At 43.4% G+C, this 18,138-nt stretch overlaps 1 protein-coding gene across 1 annotated transcript in view; it reads left to right on the top strand.

The window, feature by feature from the left end:
* The window catches only part of TRPV1 (transient receptor potential cation channel subfamily V member 1), a 76,902-nt gene that overhangs the window by 46,414 nt on the left and 12,350 nt on the right, over positions 1–18,138 (top strand). Inside the window, exons 10-14 of the mRNA XM_044285758.1 lie at positions 1,644–1,714; positions 1,802–1,967; positions 3,630–3,696; positions 9,854–10,164; positions 17,650–17,777. Of these exons, the coding sequence (XP_044141693.1) occupies positions 1,644–1,714; positions 1,802–1,967; positions 3,630–3,696; positions 9,854–10,164; positions 17,650–17,777 (743 nt within the window). The remainder of the gene's footprint in view (positions 1–1,643; positions 1,715–1,801; positions 1,968–3,629; positions 3,697–9,853; positions 10,165–17,649; positions 17,778–18,138) is intronic.

The following is an 18,138-nucleotide window of genomic DNA, read 5'->3' as shown; positions in this document are numbered from 1 at the left end:
CATTCAGACGTCCGCATGTGTTTTGCGGATCCGATCCATGTATCAGTGGATCCGTAAAAATCATACGGATGTCTGAATGGAGCCTTACAGGGGGGTGATCAATGACGGAGGTGATCAGGAAGTCTATATGCGTGATCACCCCCTTGTCATTGATCACCCCCCTGTAAGGCTCCATTCAGACGTCCGCATGTGTTTTGCGGATCCGATCCATGTATCAGTGGATCCGTAAAAATCATACGGACGTCTGAATAGAGCCTTACAGGGGGGTGATCAATGACAGGGGGGTGATCAATGACAGGGGGGTGATCAGGGAGTCTGTATGGGGTGATCAGGGGTGATCAGTGGTTCATAAAGGGTTAATAAGTGACAGGGGGGGGGGGGTGTAGTGTAGTGTAGTGGTGTTTGGTGCTACTTTAGTGAGCTGCCTGAGTCCTCTGGTGGTCGATCCAAACAAAAGGGACCACCAGAGGACCAGGTAGCAGGTATATTAGACGCTGTTATCAAAACAGCGTCTAATATACCTGTTAGGGGTTAAAAAATTCACATCTCCAGCCTGCCAGCGAGCGATCGCCGCTGGCAGGCTGGAGATCCACTCTCTTACCTTCCGTTCCTGTGAGCGCGCGCGCGCGCCTGTGTGCGCGCGTTCACAGGAAATCTCGCGTCTCGCGAGATGACGCATATATGCGTCGCTGAGCGCAGGGCTGCCACCTCCGGACTGCAGATCTGCGTTAGGCGGTCCGGAGGTGGTTAAGAAAGGGCACTGAGCTAGGAAGTGCCAATTAGGATGTCTCTGTGAGAACACAACATTGTTGTTTGTATCTACCATCTTTGTATCTACCATTCCTAAGAATTGATTTCAAGTTAAATGATTGTTTCTTATACTGTATACTGTATGTGATCTCTGTGTGTTTTTTCTGTTTATGTTTTTTTTTATCACTGCTTAGTGAATCTTTTATTCAGGTAGGCATTGTTTAAGCCTATTTGTTCCTGTACCTTAGAATCCACTGTAAAACAGTAAAAAGGTTTATTTGACTCATAGGTAAAGTCTTGATTAGAGTTGGTCTGTTTACCCTTTTTCTCCATGCGACCCAGACAACCATGAAGACTTCTTCCATACAATATTGCCCAACCGTCTTTGTCTCCTTGCTTTCCTAGCACCATCCTCACCTATTCCCACCTTCTACAGAAATCCTTCTGCCTCTATACCAGTACCATCCTTCTGTGGCTTTCACCAACACTGTAACTGCTGCTGCCCTTGATGCCCTCATAACTATAATCAACCCCAAAATCAGATAGTGCCTCAGATGGTAATAATAATCCAAACAGTAATATTGCCCCCCTTTGTGCCCTACACTGTAAAAGTGCTCCCCTTTGCACCCTACATCGTATCCAATTCCTGGAACCTAGTAGGCCACAAGCCTCAAATGCCTGAGGCCTACCAGAATGGTGGAACAGAGAGCTAATGGTTCCTTTCTCTGCCATAGTGTCCATTTGTATCTGAATCATGAAAACATGGATACAGTTGAAAATAGATCCACAAACATGGCCACTGTAGGTGCACCATATCTATCATCTTTTTACCTAACATTTTACATATTCTTTACAGATAAGGGTAAAAAATAAACACTGTATGGTTCCTTTAGATCCAGTACTTCATGCAGAGACACCTGTCCTTGAAGACGCTGCTTATTGACAGCTACAGTGAAGTTTTGTTGTAAGTCCCCATTTTTAGACTATTTCCTTTTTTGCCCTCCCTGTAATCTCGATCTGGTAACACATTTTCAGTTTTTTCTTCTTCTAGCTTTTGTCAGTCACTTTTCCTCTTGATGTCCACTTTCTTGTACTTTCTTGGGAGACATGAATATGTGGCGTTTATGGTTATCTGCTTAGCAATGAGCTGGATCAATGTGCTGTACTTCACAAGAGGCTTCCAGCAAATGGGAATTTATGCTGTAATGATTGAAAAGGTCAGTGACATGTTTGTTCTGTCCACACGGTTAACATTTACCAATATAGTTTTGCTAAATGTTAATGACAATGCAATGAAGCCTGTACAAACTTAAATTTCCTTTTTTATGTCAGTTTGTTCTGAGATTGGAATGATGATTAGTGTAATGGGAACCTGTCACTGGGATAGTCGGCTCTACATTCATTGCACTTGCAAGTTGCCCTAATAATGGTGAATTAGTGGCAGCACTTGCAGAGATCTCAGTCTGGAAGAGCTACCTACAAGGTAATGTGGCAGCAATGCACTGAGCAAGACACAGTAAGGAGGTCGTGTAGTTTCATTGAAGCGTTAGGAAACCCAGGAAAACTTTAGCCCCATGGTTAGTGCTTTATCTCACATATCTCCACTTGTGAGGACATTTGATTTTATACATTTATGTTAGATAGATAGTAGTAGCTTATTTTATAAGCTGCACTTTTATGAGTGATATAAATTACACTTAGTACTCCTTTAATTGCAGAACTTGAGCTAACCTAGTGGTGTACAGTATACTGCATAAGACAACCTGTAACATTCACCCCAGAAACATTGGCATGAAATATACCAGAAAAACTATGGTCACTATCCAGAACCACAGATAGCAAACTATGAAAGTGCTACCAGCTTTCCTTAACCACTCTGGTGGTAGGAAGCTAAGGCGACCCCTAGGTTCTCAGAGCTTGCAAAAAATAAGGCTGCAAAAAACTGGTGCAAGCTTTCTAAAAGCAGAACTACCAGAATGACTGGGTGCAAAGAGTAGTGGACAAGCAGTGTTTGAACCAGGAGAGGTGAACAGTACAAAACAGTAGGTGAGGGGTTACTCCAGAAACAAGCCACAGTCAGAATACCAGGAGAATCTGTATCAATCCAATCATAAAAATAAAGGTTCATCCAGAAAACAAGCCGCAATCCGACTACCGGGAGTTCAGATGCAAGAGTAATGAGTAGCACAAATCTCCGGAGCAATAATACACAAAATCACAGGCAACTGTCGATCACTGAGTAGCAGACTGAAATCCCTCATTTAGCTCTAGGATTTGATACTTTACCAGGAACCTGATTGGCATGGCTTCCAGCATCACTAATAGGTCGACCAGCCTGGGCCTGACTGGTCAGCATGGCAACCATCCAAACACAGCCATGCACTGTATCTTGGCTGAGTAAACGCCTGGCAATACTAATGTGAAGAAAAATGTTACATTTCAATGTCTCTGGCCTTGCTCATGGTATTCTTAAAGGGGTTATCCAATTCTAAAAATGCCCCCCACAATGCCCCTTCTATAGATCATACTTACCCTGCTCCCCGGCGCCCTCATCACTCCGGATCCCTGCATGGCCACCACTGCATCTCCCCACTGCGCGGATCAAAACATCCAGCTACAAGGGGTGCAGCCAAAAGCAGGCCTTGACTGTGATCATCCTCTCTAACATGCAACAGGGCTGGTCACCGTTGCGAACTGCTATTGACTGCACCTCCGTTGCCGGATGTTTTGATCCACGCGGAGTAAGTATGATCTATAGGAAGGGCCAGGGCATTGTCGGGGGCATTTTTAGAATTGGATAACCACTTTAACCTTCCTCTACTTTACATGGTCATCCAAAATGAACAGATGAGATTATAAAAGTTTTTTCTGTTTTGCAGATGATTCTACGGGATATGCTTCGCTTCATGTTTGTCTACATTCTGTTCCTTATTGGGTTTGCAGCAGGTATAAAATACAATGATCTCCTGTTTCCTAAAATTGGTGATTTTTCATTTACGCACATTATCACTGTGACTATGGGTACTGATGCAATTATGGTGATTCATATTATTGCATTTTTGTTAGCCTTTTTTTTTTCACACCTTTAATGGTAAATCTCCCTTGGTGTCTCTAGTTAGGACTAGAAACAGAAACTTAAACATTACTTGTTTTGAAAAGATATATAAAATTCAATAGGAGAGCCAAAAAAGGGTAAAATCAAGGAGTGCAGACAGGGGTACCAAGGTGGTAGCAGAGCAGATAATTTCTTTAATACATAATAGCGTAAGCTAGGGTGATTAGGATGAAGGGACCCCCTAACCCTACACTGCAGCCTAAATACCTTGACTCTGCAGGGGAAACCCTACAACACTGGAACCTACCCCTAGATGCACCCTAATAATACCTATACTGTCCCAAGACATTTCCCTCCAAGTGCAGATTCCTCAGGGGATTCAAATTAGGGAAATAAGTGACATGTTAAACTAACCCCCTACATAGATCACTTGGTAAAAGATAGTGGTAATGATAAATGGTCCTACAATGGGGCAACTCACTCCACCCACAAGCCAGGATAAACAGGCCTTCCATGCACTTCACCACAGTTTATCTATCTATCATACTTAGTATTCAATTAATGGCTGGCTCTGTATAATATATGTCTACCTTTTGTTCACAATACCATAAAATACCCATGTTACATAATAAAAAATAACAATAAAAATTAAAATATAAAAAATTGTACTCTTGTCAAAGAATAAAACATATAATAAATATAGCTTGATAGCTAGTATAATAATAAGTTACAGTCCAAATCCCTGTTTCCTATTGAAGAGCTCTCGCAATTTTCTGGAACCTGTAACAATAGATAGTGGTTTCTATTTTCGCTTTTTATTGCCGTTTTTATTTAAACATTATGTTCCTCCATGTTCCACAGAATGTTCCTTTATATCAATGAATGTTCCTTTATATCAATGAATTAGAATCTTAATATCTACTATGTTGCAGCTTCCTTATGCCATGCAGTTCGTGTACCATTAACTGCAATACATAGTGTATTTGTATCTCTTACCGGCGTTCAGGAGTCCCCATACAGCGCTCGTCTGCAATGATCTATACATACGTGGCTTCTCCATGTGTCTCTTTTGCTCTCGCAGACCGCTGTGTCTCCCCGTAAGATTCTGCGCTCGTGCCGCCACTTTTGTTTCAGTGCATGCGGGTTAAGATTACCAGGACCTGCGAGAGCAAAAAATACACAGGGAGAAGCCACATATGTATAGATCATTGCAGATGAGCGCTGCATGAGGACTCCTGAACACCGGTAAGAGATACAAATACACTCTGTATTGCAGTTAATGGTAAACGAACTGCATGGCATAAGGAAGCTGCAACATAGGAGATATTAAGATTCTAATACATTGATATGGAGGACCATGATGTCAATATGAAATAAGAACAGAATACGGCGGCACTGCTATGATATCAGACAACAAATCCAGCCATGTCCACTGGCTATGCGCCAACAATGCGGTGTTCAAAACTTCATATGTGGTGCTCAGCAATTAGAGAGAGAGCCAAATCGAATGCGACAATGTAGAGAAGATAATAAAGTAACATGCGTCACTCACCGAAGTAGCGAATATGTATCTCTTTATTCTTCCTTCTTGAGGACAATAACAGACGGGGTGCTGGGGCGGGCAAACTATTGCAGATGGTAAGCGGCTACGGCCGTTTCGCGCGTACTATTGCGCTTCTTCTGGCCGCTATAGACGTCATCGTGCAATGTTGCGCTTTATAGAGGCGGCGCCCCGCAGCCAGAGCCATCAGCAACAGCTGTGCGCCGCAGGTTAGTAACGTTAAAACCATACATGTGAAGAAGACAAATACATGCAAATCAGTGCCAATGATTAATTCAATCTTCATAGTCATATTAACATACTAATATAATACGCATCCCTGCACAGTGGTGTTACTAATTCACGTAACATATAGAAGCAATCGCTATACAAGGGGGAGTCCAGCTCTCCAGGGGTTCAAAAATCTTAAACTATCAAGGCTCAACAAAAATGGATATCTTGGTGTCCTACTTCAAATCTTAAAGGAATACGGACATGTAATTTCTATCGTTCAGCCCCGCTGCTCTGGTGGCTCTAGTAAGTAAAATCCACCTTGCTTCCCTCTGCAGGAGCAGCCGGTGCCGATCCCCTCCCCTAGAGATGTGTTGGACCTGTTCCACTCCCGCAAAGGAAAGACAACGCGGACGACCGCCATGCGCGGCTCTGATATGTTCAATCAAGCGGGGATATCCTCTACCTGAACGAATAGAATTGACATGTTCTCGTATTAGCTCAAAAAGTGGACGGATTGTTTTGCCAATGTAGAATCTCTTACATGGACAGAAAACAACATAAACGACATAGGGTGTGCGGCACGTAATAAAATCCCGCACTACGTGTTTAACTCCTCCTATCTGTAACCACTTACTACATACATTTAATGCACAAAAAGAGCAATGCCCACACTTATAGTTTCCTCTTGATTTTTTACTCGTAAGCCAAGTCTCCGCCTGGGATTTGCGGAGTACACTATTAACCAACTTATCTTTAAGAGTTGGACACTTTCTGAACGTGACCAATGGTCGCTGGCTAGAAAGATTGCTCAAAGCTGGATCCCCTTTCAACAGATCCCAGTTTTCATTTATGACCCGCTTAATAATATCTGCAGCGGGTCTATATTTAAATGCGAAGGCAAAGCGAGGTTGTTCAATATTCCTGTCCCTCTCAACCAGCAATGAGTCCCGATCAAGTACACAAGGGCTCTCTCTCTAATTGCTGAGCACCACATATGAAGTTTTAAACACCGCATTGTTGGCGCATAGCCAGAGGAAGTGGCTGAATTTGTTGTCTGATATCATAGCAGTGCCGCCGTATTCTTTTCTTATTTCATATTGGCTTGATGATTTCTACAATGGCTGAGCACGCCGAAAATTCTCAGGCTCTAGCCCCACGGCTACACCAGAAGCCACATGTGGCTTAATACAGTGGAAAGAAGGGACACTTTCTTTGCAGTTTGTGATGAAAGAGACTATATACATGCTATAAGTACCAAAGCCCTGGAATCCAAAATCTTCCAGTTGGCAGATAAAGAAGTGAGACTATTTTAGACGATCAAATCTCTGAAGTCTTATAAAGATTGAGGACGGGTCCCGGGGGGCCTGCGCCTGTTTAAAGAGATAATGCAGTATGATGATGATCCCACGTTCGTTGGAGTGTGGAAAGTTGCCCATCAACAGTTCTCCATGCAAATTATGGATCTTGTGTTGGCTCGAGATGAAAAGGAATATGCGGCTGTAACAGATGAATTAAGTAAAGCGCAAGAGAAGTTGCAGAAAAGATTGATGGAGTCCCAACTCACCAATTTTGACAAGAGATTAAATAAAAAGCTTCTAGACACGCAAATGGAGATCAAGGAGAGAAAGAGAGATACATTTATAAGGGACAAAAATGATTATGAAGTTGATCGAGTGTTGGATTGAGGCAAAAAGAGGATGCGCCTGAAGCGGATGACACGACGAGGACGTAATGATTTCTGGGCAACCAACTCAGATTCGAGTTTGTCAGAGGGAAACGGAGCTAACCCGTCGATTAATTCCACCCCTTTGGAAAAAGAACGAGAAGGGGGCGTGGCAGACGTTCAAGAAAAATCCCAAGAGATTCGCAAATCGATGAGACGGAGACGTCAGGTTCCTTGGCGACAATAGAAAAAGATGATGAAGTCCCGAACACCAGTGCCATAGACATAGTGGTGAACCTTACGGGATCAGAACTGCCCCTGGGCTGCATCCCCCTCCTCAATCGAGGGTTGGGACTCAGCCTAGCTGAGCAGTTCTGCCCAGTTGATTTTGAAATTGATTTATTCCTATCTGTCCGTAAACAATTTTTGAAGAAAATGTTTGCTGAATCCCCCCAGTGATGTATTACCATTGCCAGGGGAGATCCCAGCGACAATTACAGAAACCGATTTTCATTTGAAAGGTCGTTTTAATGAGGAGGAGAATGTATTCAGTTCTTTGCCAACATGGAGGCAGAGGAGACAAGTAGCAGTGATAGCCAGGTGGACAAGTATGTAGGTGGCATCAGGTCCACCTTCCTTCCTCCCATGCCGGCCGGCTCAGCGATAGACCTGTTCCACAAACGGGTATTGAGGGAGATACGTGCGCTGATGTACCCAGCAGCACCCCCTAATATTACTGGGGAGGAGTATCAGGCCCTTTTGTGGTTAAAAAAACAGAAAAATATCATTATTAAGCCGGCCGACAAGGGAGGGAATGTGGTCCTGATGACCAGGGAGTATTACATGGAGGAGGCAGGTAGACAATTGGAAGACGGCACAGTGTATCATAAGTTGAAAGGGGACCCCATCCAGGGGATCACCTCAAGACTTTGTGCACTAATAGAGAAATATATAGTGGCCGGGTTTTTAACCAGGGGCATGGCCAGAAGGCTCATCCCTGCTTATCCAAATATTCCCGTATGGTACTTTGTACCAAAAATTCATAAATCACTGACCCGACCCCCAGGCCGCCCTATAGTGGCTGGGATCGGGTCAGTGATAGAGCCACTTTCTGGCTATGTGGACTGGCTCCTCAGGCCACCTCTTGTAGGTACTCCGATGTATCTTAAGGACATGGGGGACTTCCACCGGGCACTCAAGTTTTTTGAGTGGCGGAGGGAGTTCAGCCTGGTGTCCTTGGACGTCGAGAGTCTTTATACTAAGATTGCTCATGATCTAGGACTCCGGGCCATTAACCTTGTACTTAGTAGGAGCAACAAGGGAACAATGTTCAATAGCTTCATTCTTGAAGCACTTGACCTAGTCCTCACTAGCAATGTGTTTCAGTCTGATGGTCAGTGGTACCGCCAGGTACTAGGTACCGCAATGGGCACGCCGGTGTCGTGCACATTCGCGAACCTGTACCTGGCGGTACTTGAAGAGACATATATATTCTCGGTGGGCAACCCCTTTCTGCGGTTTATACATTTATTTTTACGCTATGTCGATTACATTTTTCTGGTCTGGTCGGGCGGCGAGGAGTCGTGCCACGAGTTTGTGGACTACCTTAACACGCGCAACCAAATGAACATGCGATTCACTGTCAATTTTGGGGGCCGCTTACCATCTGCAATAGTTAGTCCGCCCCAGCACCCAGTCTGTTATTGTCCTCAAGAAGGAAGAATAAAGAGATACATATTCGCTACTTCGGTGAGTGCCGCATGTTACTTTATTATCTTCTCTACATTGTCGTATGGAGGACCAAAATGTTTAAATAAAAACGACAATAAAAAGCCACAATAGAAATATATATTGTTACAGGTTCCAGAAAATTGCGAGAACTCTGCAATAGGAACCAGGGACTGGGACTGTAACTTGTTATTCTACTAGCTATCAAGCAATATTTATTATATGTTTTATTCTTTGGCAAGAGTACAATTTTTTATCTTTTAATTTTTATTGTTATTTTTTATTATGTAATATGGGTATTTTATGGTATTGTGAATAAAAGGTAGGCATATATTATACAGAGCCAGCCATTAATTGAATACTAAAGTATTATAGCTAGGTGTTCATAGCGGGCTGAGCTATATTTCGGTGAGCTCTTCAGATTAATTGTTTTTCCTATCTATCTATCTATCTATCTATCTATCTATCTATCTATCTATCTATCTATCTATCATCTATCTTCTATCTATGTATTATCTATCCATATGGGGCCCACCAGTAAAATTTATTTTAGGAGCCCACCGTACAGTTGCATTGAAATATAATAAATAATATAACAAGTTTCTTATATGACCATAGGCTGGTTGAGGTGCAGTACATTGAATATATATATGTAGTACAGTAAGTTTAATGTGTTATGTCCCACTTGTGCAGGAGGTGAGAGACTAGCGGCCTATCTTGCTCAGGGGCCCACCGGGGGATTCACCTGTACCCCAGTGGGCCAGTCCGAGCCTGTATCTATCTATCATCTATCTTCTATCAATCTATGTATTATCTATCTATTATCTATCTACAGTATCTATCTATCTAAACAGTAATGTTCAGTTTTCTCATTGTCTGACAGCATTGGTAACGCTTATTGAAGATGGGGACGGTCGGAGTGAGAATAGCACTTGTTATGCCAAACGCTGCTGTAAATCTGAATCAGCCTCGTACAATAGTTTGTATTACACATCCCAAGAACTCTTCAAGTTTGCCATTGGAATGGGAGATCTGGAGTTCACTGAGAACTACAAGTACAAGCCCATATTTATACTTCTGCTCATTACATACGTCATCCTCACCTACATCCTGCTACTTAACATGCTGATAGCGCTGATGGGGGAGACGGTGAGCAAGATCGCTCAGGAGAGCAAAGGCATCTGGAAGTTACAGGTAGTTTAACCACATTTCTCTGAATGAAGTGTTTGTTTCTTTTAACATTGTTTAGTATTTGTTACAACTTTTGTTATGTGAATTTATCCTGTATGATCGTATAATGTAAAGCTATACAATGTGAAAAAATCTGTATAGCCTAGTGATCCTGGTAGTGCTGTTCTTGCCTATGCATAGTGCATAGCCCTAGGGTGTGCGGAGGCAGCCATTGCTGGTGGGCCCTTTTGTCTTAGGGAACCTAAAAGCCCCTCTGCCCTAAACACTGTACGTAGAGAGTAGAGACCAGTAGCATAAATGGCCCTTGTATAGATTTTCCATTATGTTTACGTTTCGCAAGTTCTCCTGCTTCCAGTCAATGCTGCGAAAAGTCATTATGCTGGAGCGCAGTCCTGTCCTGCGCATCAAGTGAGCAGCAAGTGCTCCCTGCGGTGCAGGTGAGTTTTATTTACTTTTTTTTTTTTTTTTTTTTACACAAGCAGAAGAGGGGGGCAAAGGCTGTACTAATGAGCGCTCCACAATAGAAGCGCTCATTAGTAAAAGTGCACAGGTGGCAACCCTACACACAGTCCACACAGAGCCGCGTGCCCACAGAGAGGGTTCTCATTGCCCATAGTGGCACTCTTACCATTGGTTTGCCACTACTGCACTATACTGTAGATCGATACACACATTAATATATATGAATTACCTAACGGCGCCATCTAGAGGATATTTGGTGTTTTAAACGCAACATTCGTCCATCAGTAGTGGATATCTTGCAGAGATTATTGAAGATCTACTGTAGATGAGGCCCCCGCCAAGTAGGCTACATATAATGACCAGGATTGCATCTTTTGTAGATTTTTATCTTATTTTATGTCAATTTTTCACTGAATTCACAGTTATGTTATATTTTTGCTGTGATCACTAATTATGTGTAATTACATTAGCTTTTATAGAAATTATACCCTACACTACCACTAATTGCCTTTCTCAAGCATTGGTTGTGCTGTTCCTGATATTTCATTTAATTATAATCGTTTATGTTTTTGGAATGAGTGAAAAAACCTTAGAAAGAATAGGGATTTTATTCAAATAGGGAGAGACCTACAGTCAAGGCAAGTCGGGGAGGGAAGAAGCCAAAGGTGAGCCGCCCATCCATGGCTCAATCACCTAAGTTCGTCGGACATATGTGAAGACACATTTAAAGTCTATAGCATATTATTGAAAAGTGTACAAACACAGTTCTAGTACCGGATTTTATTTTTTGGACTTTATTATGGGTATAAAGTGGATCGAACATACCTGGTGAGACCATAACTGTGCACTTAGGTGAGTTAATCACTATATATATATATACATGAAAGATTATAATTGGCTTCCTATGAAATTATTCTTAGCATGTATGTACAATAGTGTACAATGCTAATACTATTATGGTACCTTAAAGGGGTCGTGTCACTTCAGCAAATGGCACTTATCATGTAAAAAAAGTTTATACAAGCCACTTCCTAATGTATTGTTATTGTCCATATTGCTTCCTTTCCTCGCTGGATTCATTTTTCCATCACATTATACATGGCTCATTTCCAGGGGTTACAACCAGTGATGAGCGAAGCAAGCTTCGGATGCTACATCCAAAGTCGCTTCGTTTAAAACTTCAGAATAATACTGTGCAGAGATCCGTCTCCGTACAGTATTTAAATGTATGGGCTACGATGAGCCGAAGTCGGGCATGACTTTGTTGAATAACTTCGGTAGTTGATTTTTAAACTGGAAAACCACTTTAAAACTTGGAACTGAACTTAGCTTTGGTTCCAAGTTACGACCACTGCTGCAGTGCAGATACGAGGTGGCCAGGACAGAAGCTGCTGTGCATGCGTGCTCCTATATTCCCAGCCACCAGATAGTCTGGCACTTTTTCCTATAGTGTGCGATCATGGTCACAGCTGCTGGATTGCAGGGTGATCATAACTAGAGATGAGAGAATTTCAAAAAAAATTGATTCGCCAGTTTGCCAATTTTTTGGGGAAAAATCTGGTTCGATCTGAATTTATTCGCGGTGAATTGCGTTAAAAACAGCTATTTCCTGGCTGCAGAGAGCCTGTATAGTGATGTAGAACACTGTGCCTTGCCTGTAACACACATAGGGAGTCTGCTGTGGTAGTGAAATAATACTGTGAGTCCGTATGACAGGAGTCGCTCTTAGAATCACTGCACACTTCACTTATTTGGGCAGTTACGGGGCTAAAACTGACCAAATAACTAAAGTTTGAACTCGGCCTTACAGGTCGATGTTAGCTCCAGGTATAAAGAACCGTGCGGCAGAAGAATTAATTTGCCAGTCTCTTATGCTCTTTATTGCCCCTATTAAAATACGCCATGCAATAAGAACCATATTTGCTCCATGTATATGATATTTTCTGAATAACATCTGTGTTCCTTCACCCCCTCAAAGATATCCACCTGTACATGTACAGCGGAAGTCTGCACTTTAAAGCGACCGGATTTCAGCTTTTTTGCACAGCAGACACCAGGAGGCAATGTCTGCAATTAGCAATAATGCTGATCCCAGACACTTAACCTCTCAGAGGCCATAGCAGACATATAACCCCTCAGATGCCGTGGCTTTCTTCCGGGAGCACTGCGCTCCCAGGCATGAAAGGCTACACTGAGTGGCAATCAAGGAACCATTCGTTCTCCGTGGTAGCCTTGAGCAATACATTCCTATGGAGTGCTGCCTGTGACAGGGCTCCATAGGAACATATTGAATGTCTCATAGACTGCAATGGTAATTCATTGCAGTCTATGGGAGAAGCAATCTAATGATGGCATTTTCAAGTCCCCTAAGATGACTCAAAGGGCTTCTGTCACTCCACTAAACTCATATTTTTTTTTTTTGTCTCCTTAAAATCCTTATGCTGCGTTTTCTTAATATATATGGCTATTACTCTGTTTGGTTCAGTAGTTATATAAAAAAAACTGACTTTTATAATATGCAAATTACCTCTCTAGCAGCAGGTAGGGCGGCTACCTGTTGCTAGCAGCCGCATCCTCCATTCATAATGACGCCCCCTCCTCATTTTGATTAACAGGGCCAGCGGACGCGCTCGTTTTCTGACTGGCCCTGTCTGCGTTTTAAATCTCGCGCCGGTCTTCAGTTGGCGCAGGCGCACTCAGTGGAGGACGCTCGCTCGGCCGCTCCATCCTCAGTGCGCCTGCGCCGGGTGTACATGTGAGGTCATCGGCGCAGGAGGGGGCGTCATTATGAATGGAGGATGCGGCTGCTAGCAGCAGGTAGCCGCCCTACCTGCTGCTAGAGAGGTAATTTGCATATTATAAAAGTCAGTTTTTTTCTATAATTACTGAACCAAACGGAGTAATAGCCCTATATATTGAGAAATCGCAGCATAAGGATTTTAAGGAGACAAAAAAAAAATATGAGTTTAGTGGAGTGACCCTTTAATATGTTTAAAAAAATAAATATGCCTGTTAAAGGCAGTCTATCACCAACTTTTCATGTTCTACACTGCTCACATTGCGTTCTTGCACACACACGCACGATAATAACAGTACCTTTCTTGTTTTGGTCCAATTTTGTAAAGCTGCAAACACGAGGGTATAATGGTATGTAAATGAGGGCTCGCAAGTACCCAGGGGCGGCGTTCCGAATTTATTTGCGGCGAATTACGTAAAAAAACTGCTATTTCCTGGCTGCAGAGAGTCTTTATAGTGGTGTAGAACACTGTGCCTTGCAGTAACACGCATAGGGAGTCTGCTTTGGTAGTAAAATTATACTGTGAGTCAGTATGACATGCAGATGACAGGCGTTGCTCTTAGAATCACTGCACACTTCACTTATTAGAGCAGTCACGGGGCCAAAACTGACCAAATAACTCAAGTATGAACTCAGCCTTACAGGTCAATGTTAGCGTCAAGAAGAAGCGCACTCCTTTTACACAGTCATCAGCTGATTCCACATAGATGTCAACAGAACCCGTTCTATTAACCGCTTATACAAGTAGAGTCCCCCGACAGAGTGGAGAGGGTGTCAGCAGTAAGTTTGTGTTGACGTCACTGATTATTTTGCCCTTTCTCTGATCCGTCAGAACAATACACCCCAAAAAACGGATCCTGTCTGTTGAGCATCCGCCTTCACTCGGTCAGCATTTGGTCAGTAATCCATCAGTTTACTAAAGCCAAAAAGAAACAGGAGTGGATCCAAAACAGAAATGACACGTGAATGGAATGGAAAAGGCAAAATAGTGGCCCAGTCATGAAGTGGGGAGGGTTGGAACCGCATGAGAAGTCCACAGAGTGGCTCAATGACATAGTGGTGAGGTGGCAGAAGCATGAAGAGACCACAGAGTGGTGATGTGGCAGCAGGAGGTATATTTCCTATTAATACACCTCGTAAATACCTGTAGTACATGGTAACTTCACCGCAGAACGCCAATTAAGAAGTATTCTTTTTACTATGAATAACCCCCCCCCCCCCCCAAAAAAAAAGGATAACAATCAAATTTTACTGCAGAACGGCTAATAGGATGTACGTATCTTTACTATTAATACACCCCGTAAATGGCTGTATCACAGAACTTGCACCGCAATCACAAGCAAGGTTTGCTGGAATTACTGAGCTATCATATAGTGCAAACAACCTAAAAGCAGCAGTATAACTGCTATTTGGATCCCTAATTAGTGCAGCAAGGTGTAATAGAATCGCTCCTATTATCCAGGCTGTACACTCTCCTATGTACCCTGTTCTCCTTTTATAGCGTAGATAATGCATCCCTATCCTTTCCCTACATCTTGAATAATCTTTCCCTGAACTTGTAAATAGTTTTTTCAGCACAATTAAGTTTTTCTTAGCACTGTCCCTAGCACCTGCTGACATCTCTCCCTGCACTAAGTACACTGGAAAATGGCAGAATTCAAGATGGCTGAGGCTACTTATAGGGTTGTGACATCACAGGGGCTGGCTGACTGCTGACTGGCTGCATGCATGGCATTGTGGGAGATCTGTGAGATGGGGAAACAGCTCTCCTTGTCGGAACACTGTTTGTGTGAGTGATTAAATTAAATGTTCTGGACTGACATTCTGCTGTTTGGCCACAAGATGCTGCTGTTTCCTAACACAACTACAGACTGCACATATATTTCCATATTCATGAGAGAGGTGGGGTTTACACAAGGTTTGGAGAGAAAGAGTAAGACAGAGGAGCCATCTTAGAGCAGAGAGTCTGACGGCATTCAGGTGCGAGAGCAACCCTCAGATACCAGAGCTGCAGCTGAGTGAAGCTGATCATGTCCAAGACCCTGACCCTGTCCAGAGGAAGGAAGATTGCGGCCAGGAACACTGATGAGAGCAGAGGAACAAAGCAACATACACTGCGGTACCGCATGCTTGTTGGAGAGACGTTTGTTCTGTTTGGAGTCACCAGCGGATGCAAAGCAGACCCGGGTCAGTAAGATCGGGCATGCACCTCATTACAGTGTTGGCGCCTGGAGAGTGAGACCAGGCCTGTAGTTAGTTAGGGTTTCTGTTTGTGTCAGGCCACAAGTGTTAATACTGTTTATTGCAAGGACTCCATAACTTAAAGGGACATTTTACCTTGGAGAGCTGATAAATCCCCACTCAGAAGGAATACTCAGGAACGTGCTACAGGACTAGTTATGGCAGGAGAAATACTGTAGATCTGTGTAAGATTGTAAGCTGTTGTGCTGCACAGCAGGCCAGCCAGTACCACACACCCATACAGTGATTCTTGTTCTTTTAGGGTAATAACAGGTAAGTTGTGGCAGTTTAGTTGTGCCCACCATTAGGTAAATTACTGCCCTTTCCTCCTGCATCCATCGGAGGGCGTCGTGCTGTGCAACACAAGGTTCTCAGCCTTCGGGCTGGGTGTATGTACATTTATTGTATGTTCTCAGCATTTGTGGTTGTGTCTATTGCCACATTCCGTATTTTTCGCCCTATAAGACTCACTTTCCCCCCCCCCCCAAAAGTGTGGGAAAAATGGCAGTGCTTCTTATGGGGGCGAATGCTGCAGTTTACACTGATACACCGCCGACCACATGCTGCACAGTGCGGCCAAAGGGTGTATCAGCGGGGAGGGAGGAGGGGCTGGGGACCGGCATCTGGTTTAGAAATGGCAGCGGGGCCCGATGCAGTCACTGTAGTCTATTGCACCGGGCCCTGCTCACTGTAGTAATCTTATCGAAGTGTAGGCATTGTTTAATAATAGAATTAATCTTCATTCCAGTAGCCTGTACTACTGTACTTACTAACTTCCAGGGCAGGCAGAAGGCTGGGCTGGATGGCGGACGGCTGAAGCGTAACTCACTACGTCACGCGCCTGCTCCTCCCACTTTATGAATGAAGCAGGCGGCGCAGGCGTGTGACATAGTGAGTTATGCTACAGCCGCCCACCCTCCGGCCCGGCCTCCTGCCTGCTCCGGAAGTTAGTAAGTACAGTAGTACAGGCTGCTGGAATGAAGATTAATTCTATTGTTAAACAATGCCTACACTTTGATAAGATTACTACAGTTAGCGGGGCCCGGTGCAATAGAATACATTGACTGCACCGGGCTCCGCTGCCATTACAAAACTAGATGCTGTCCCCTGCCCCCTGTATGGGGGGTCATTCACACTACACAGGGACACTGTTATAGGGGGGGATCTGTGGATGCTCTTTATGTGTCATCCAGAGATACCCCCCAAAGCAGTGTCATCCCATCCACAGATGCCCCCATAACAGTGCCATCCACAGATCCCCATAACAGTGTCACCCACAGACCCCCATAACAGTGCATCATTCACAGATCCCCCATAATAGTGTCATCAACAGACCACCATTAGTTCAAAACCCACCAAAAGCACACCTTTTGGCTTAAAATATTTTTTTTCTTATTTTCTTGCTCAAAAACCTTGGTGCGTCTTATAGGGCAAAAAATACGGTAAGTAAAATTTTGTTTTGGCAAAAGCTGGTGTTGGGGGTGCTTTCCTCGTTCGTGACTTCATTGTATCCTGGGGAGCCCACCCCGGTACACGGCTTACAGATCCCTCATTCCCAGAGTTCTTTGATCCATGACCTAACATGTGCAGCAGCCATTTTAGGAAGAAATGCGATTCGTTACCATGAAGTGTGAGGAAATTTGGCTTCAGTACAAATCAATTTTTTCCTGAAATTCGGATCAAATTCCACTTCTTCAACTTTGATTCGCTCATCTCTAGTCATAACCCCTGGATACGAGCAGTGTATAATGTGATGAAAAAATGAACAACAATACATTAGTCAGTGCCTTGTATTAACTTTCTCTACATGATAAATGCCATTTGCTGAAGAGAGACAACCCCTTTAACCTTCATCAAGGTAAGATAAAAAGAACAGATGTTTTTCATTCTTTGTTAGGTACTGTAGCAGAAGAGATGAAGCGGTATCAGATGCTTGATATGAGCACTCGTGCAATACTCAATCTTTAAAAAAACTGTTTATTTTTCAGAGAGCAATTACTATTCTTGATATAGAAAAAAGTTTCCTGAACTACTTCACAAGTAAGTACCGGTCTGGAAAATCTGTCCTGGTGGGACTGACACCTGATGGAAAGGAGGATTACAGATGTTGCTTCAGGTAACAGAATTTCCTGAGGTCACCAGAGACCACAAAAATACATAATCCCATGGTGCTACTTTGTAGGTTGTAGGAAGCTGACGTGGCCGCACATCTCAACTGATTACGTTATACTTACTATGATTTTCCAGTATAATCTAACCATCAGACGTAATGACATCAAATTTATGCATATCACACACATCAATTTACGGAGTTTTCCGTATGAATGACACATGGGCAGACCATTGAGAGGCACACCTCCTGCCAGCGCTGGGAGACTAAGGCCTCATGCACACGACAGTATTTTTTCACGGTCCGCAAAAACGGAGTCCGTAGGTCCGTGATCCGTGACAGTTTTCGTCCGTGGGTCTTCCTTGAT

Source organism: Bufo gargarizans, chromosome 3 (assembly GCF_014858855.1).
Source record: "Bufo gargarizans isolate SCDJY-AF-19 chromosome 3, ASM1485885v1, whole genome shotgun sequence".
Lineage (NCBI taxonomy): Eukaryota > Metazoa > Chordata > Amphibia > Anura > Bufonidae > Bufo > Bufo gargarizans.
This window is presented reverse-complemented; position numbering and strand designations above follow the sequence as displayed.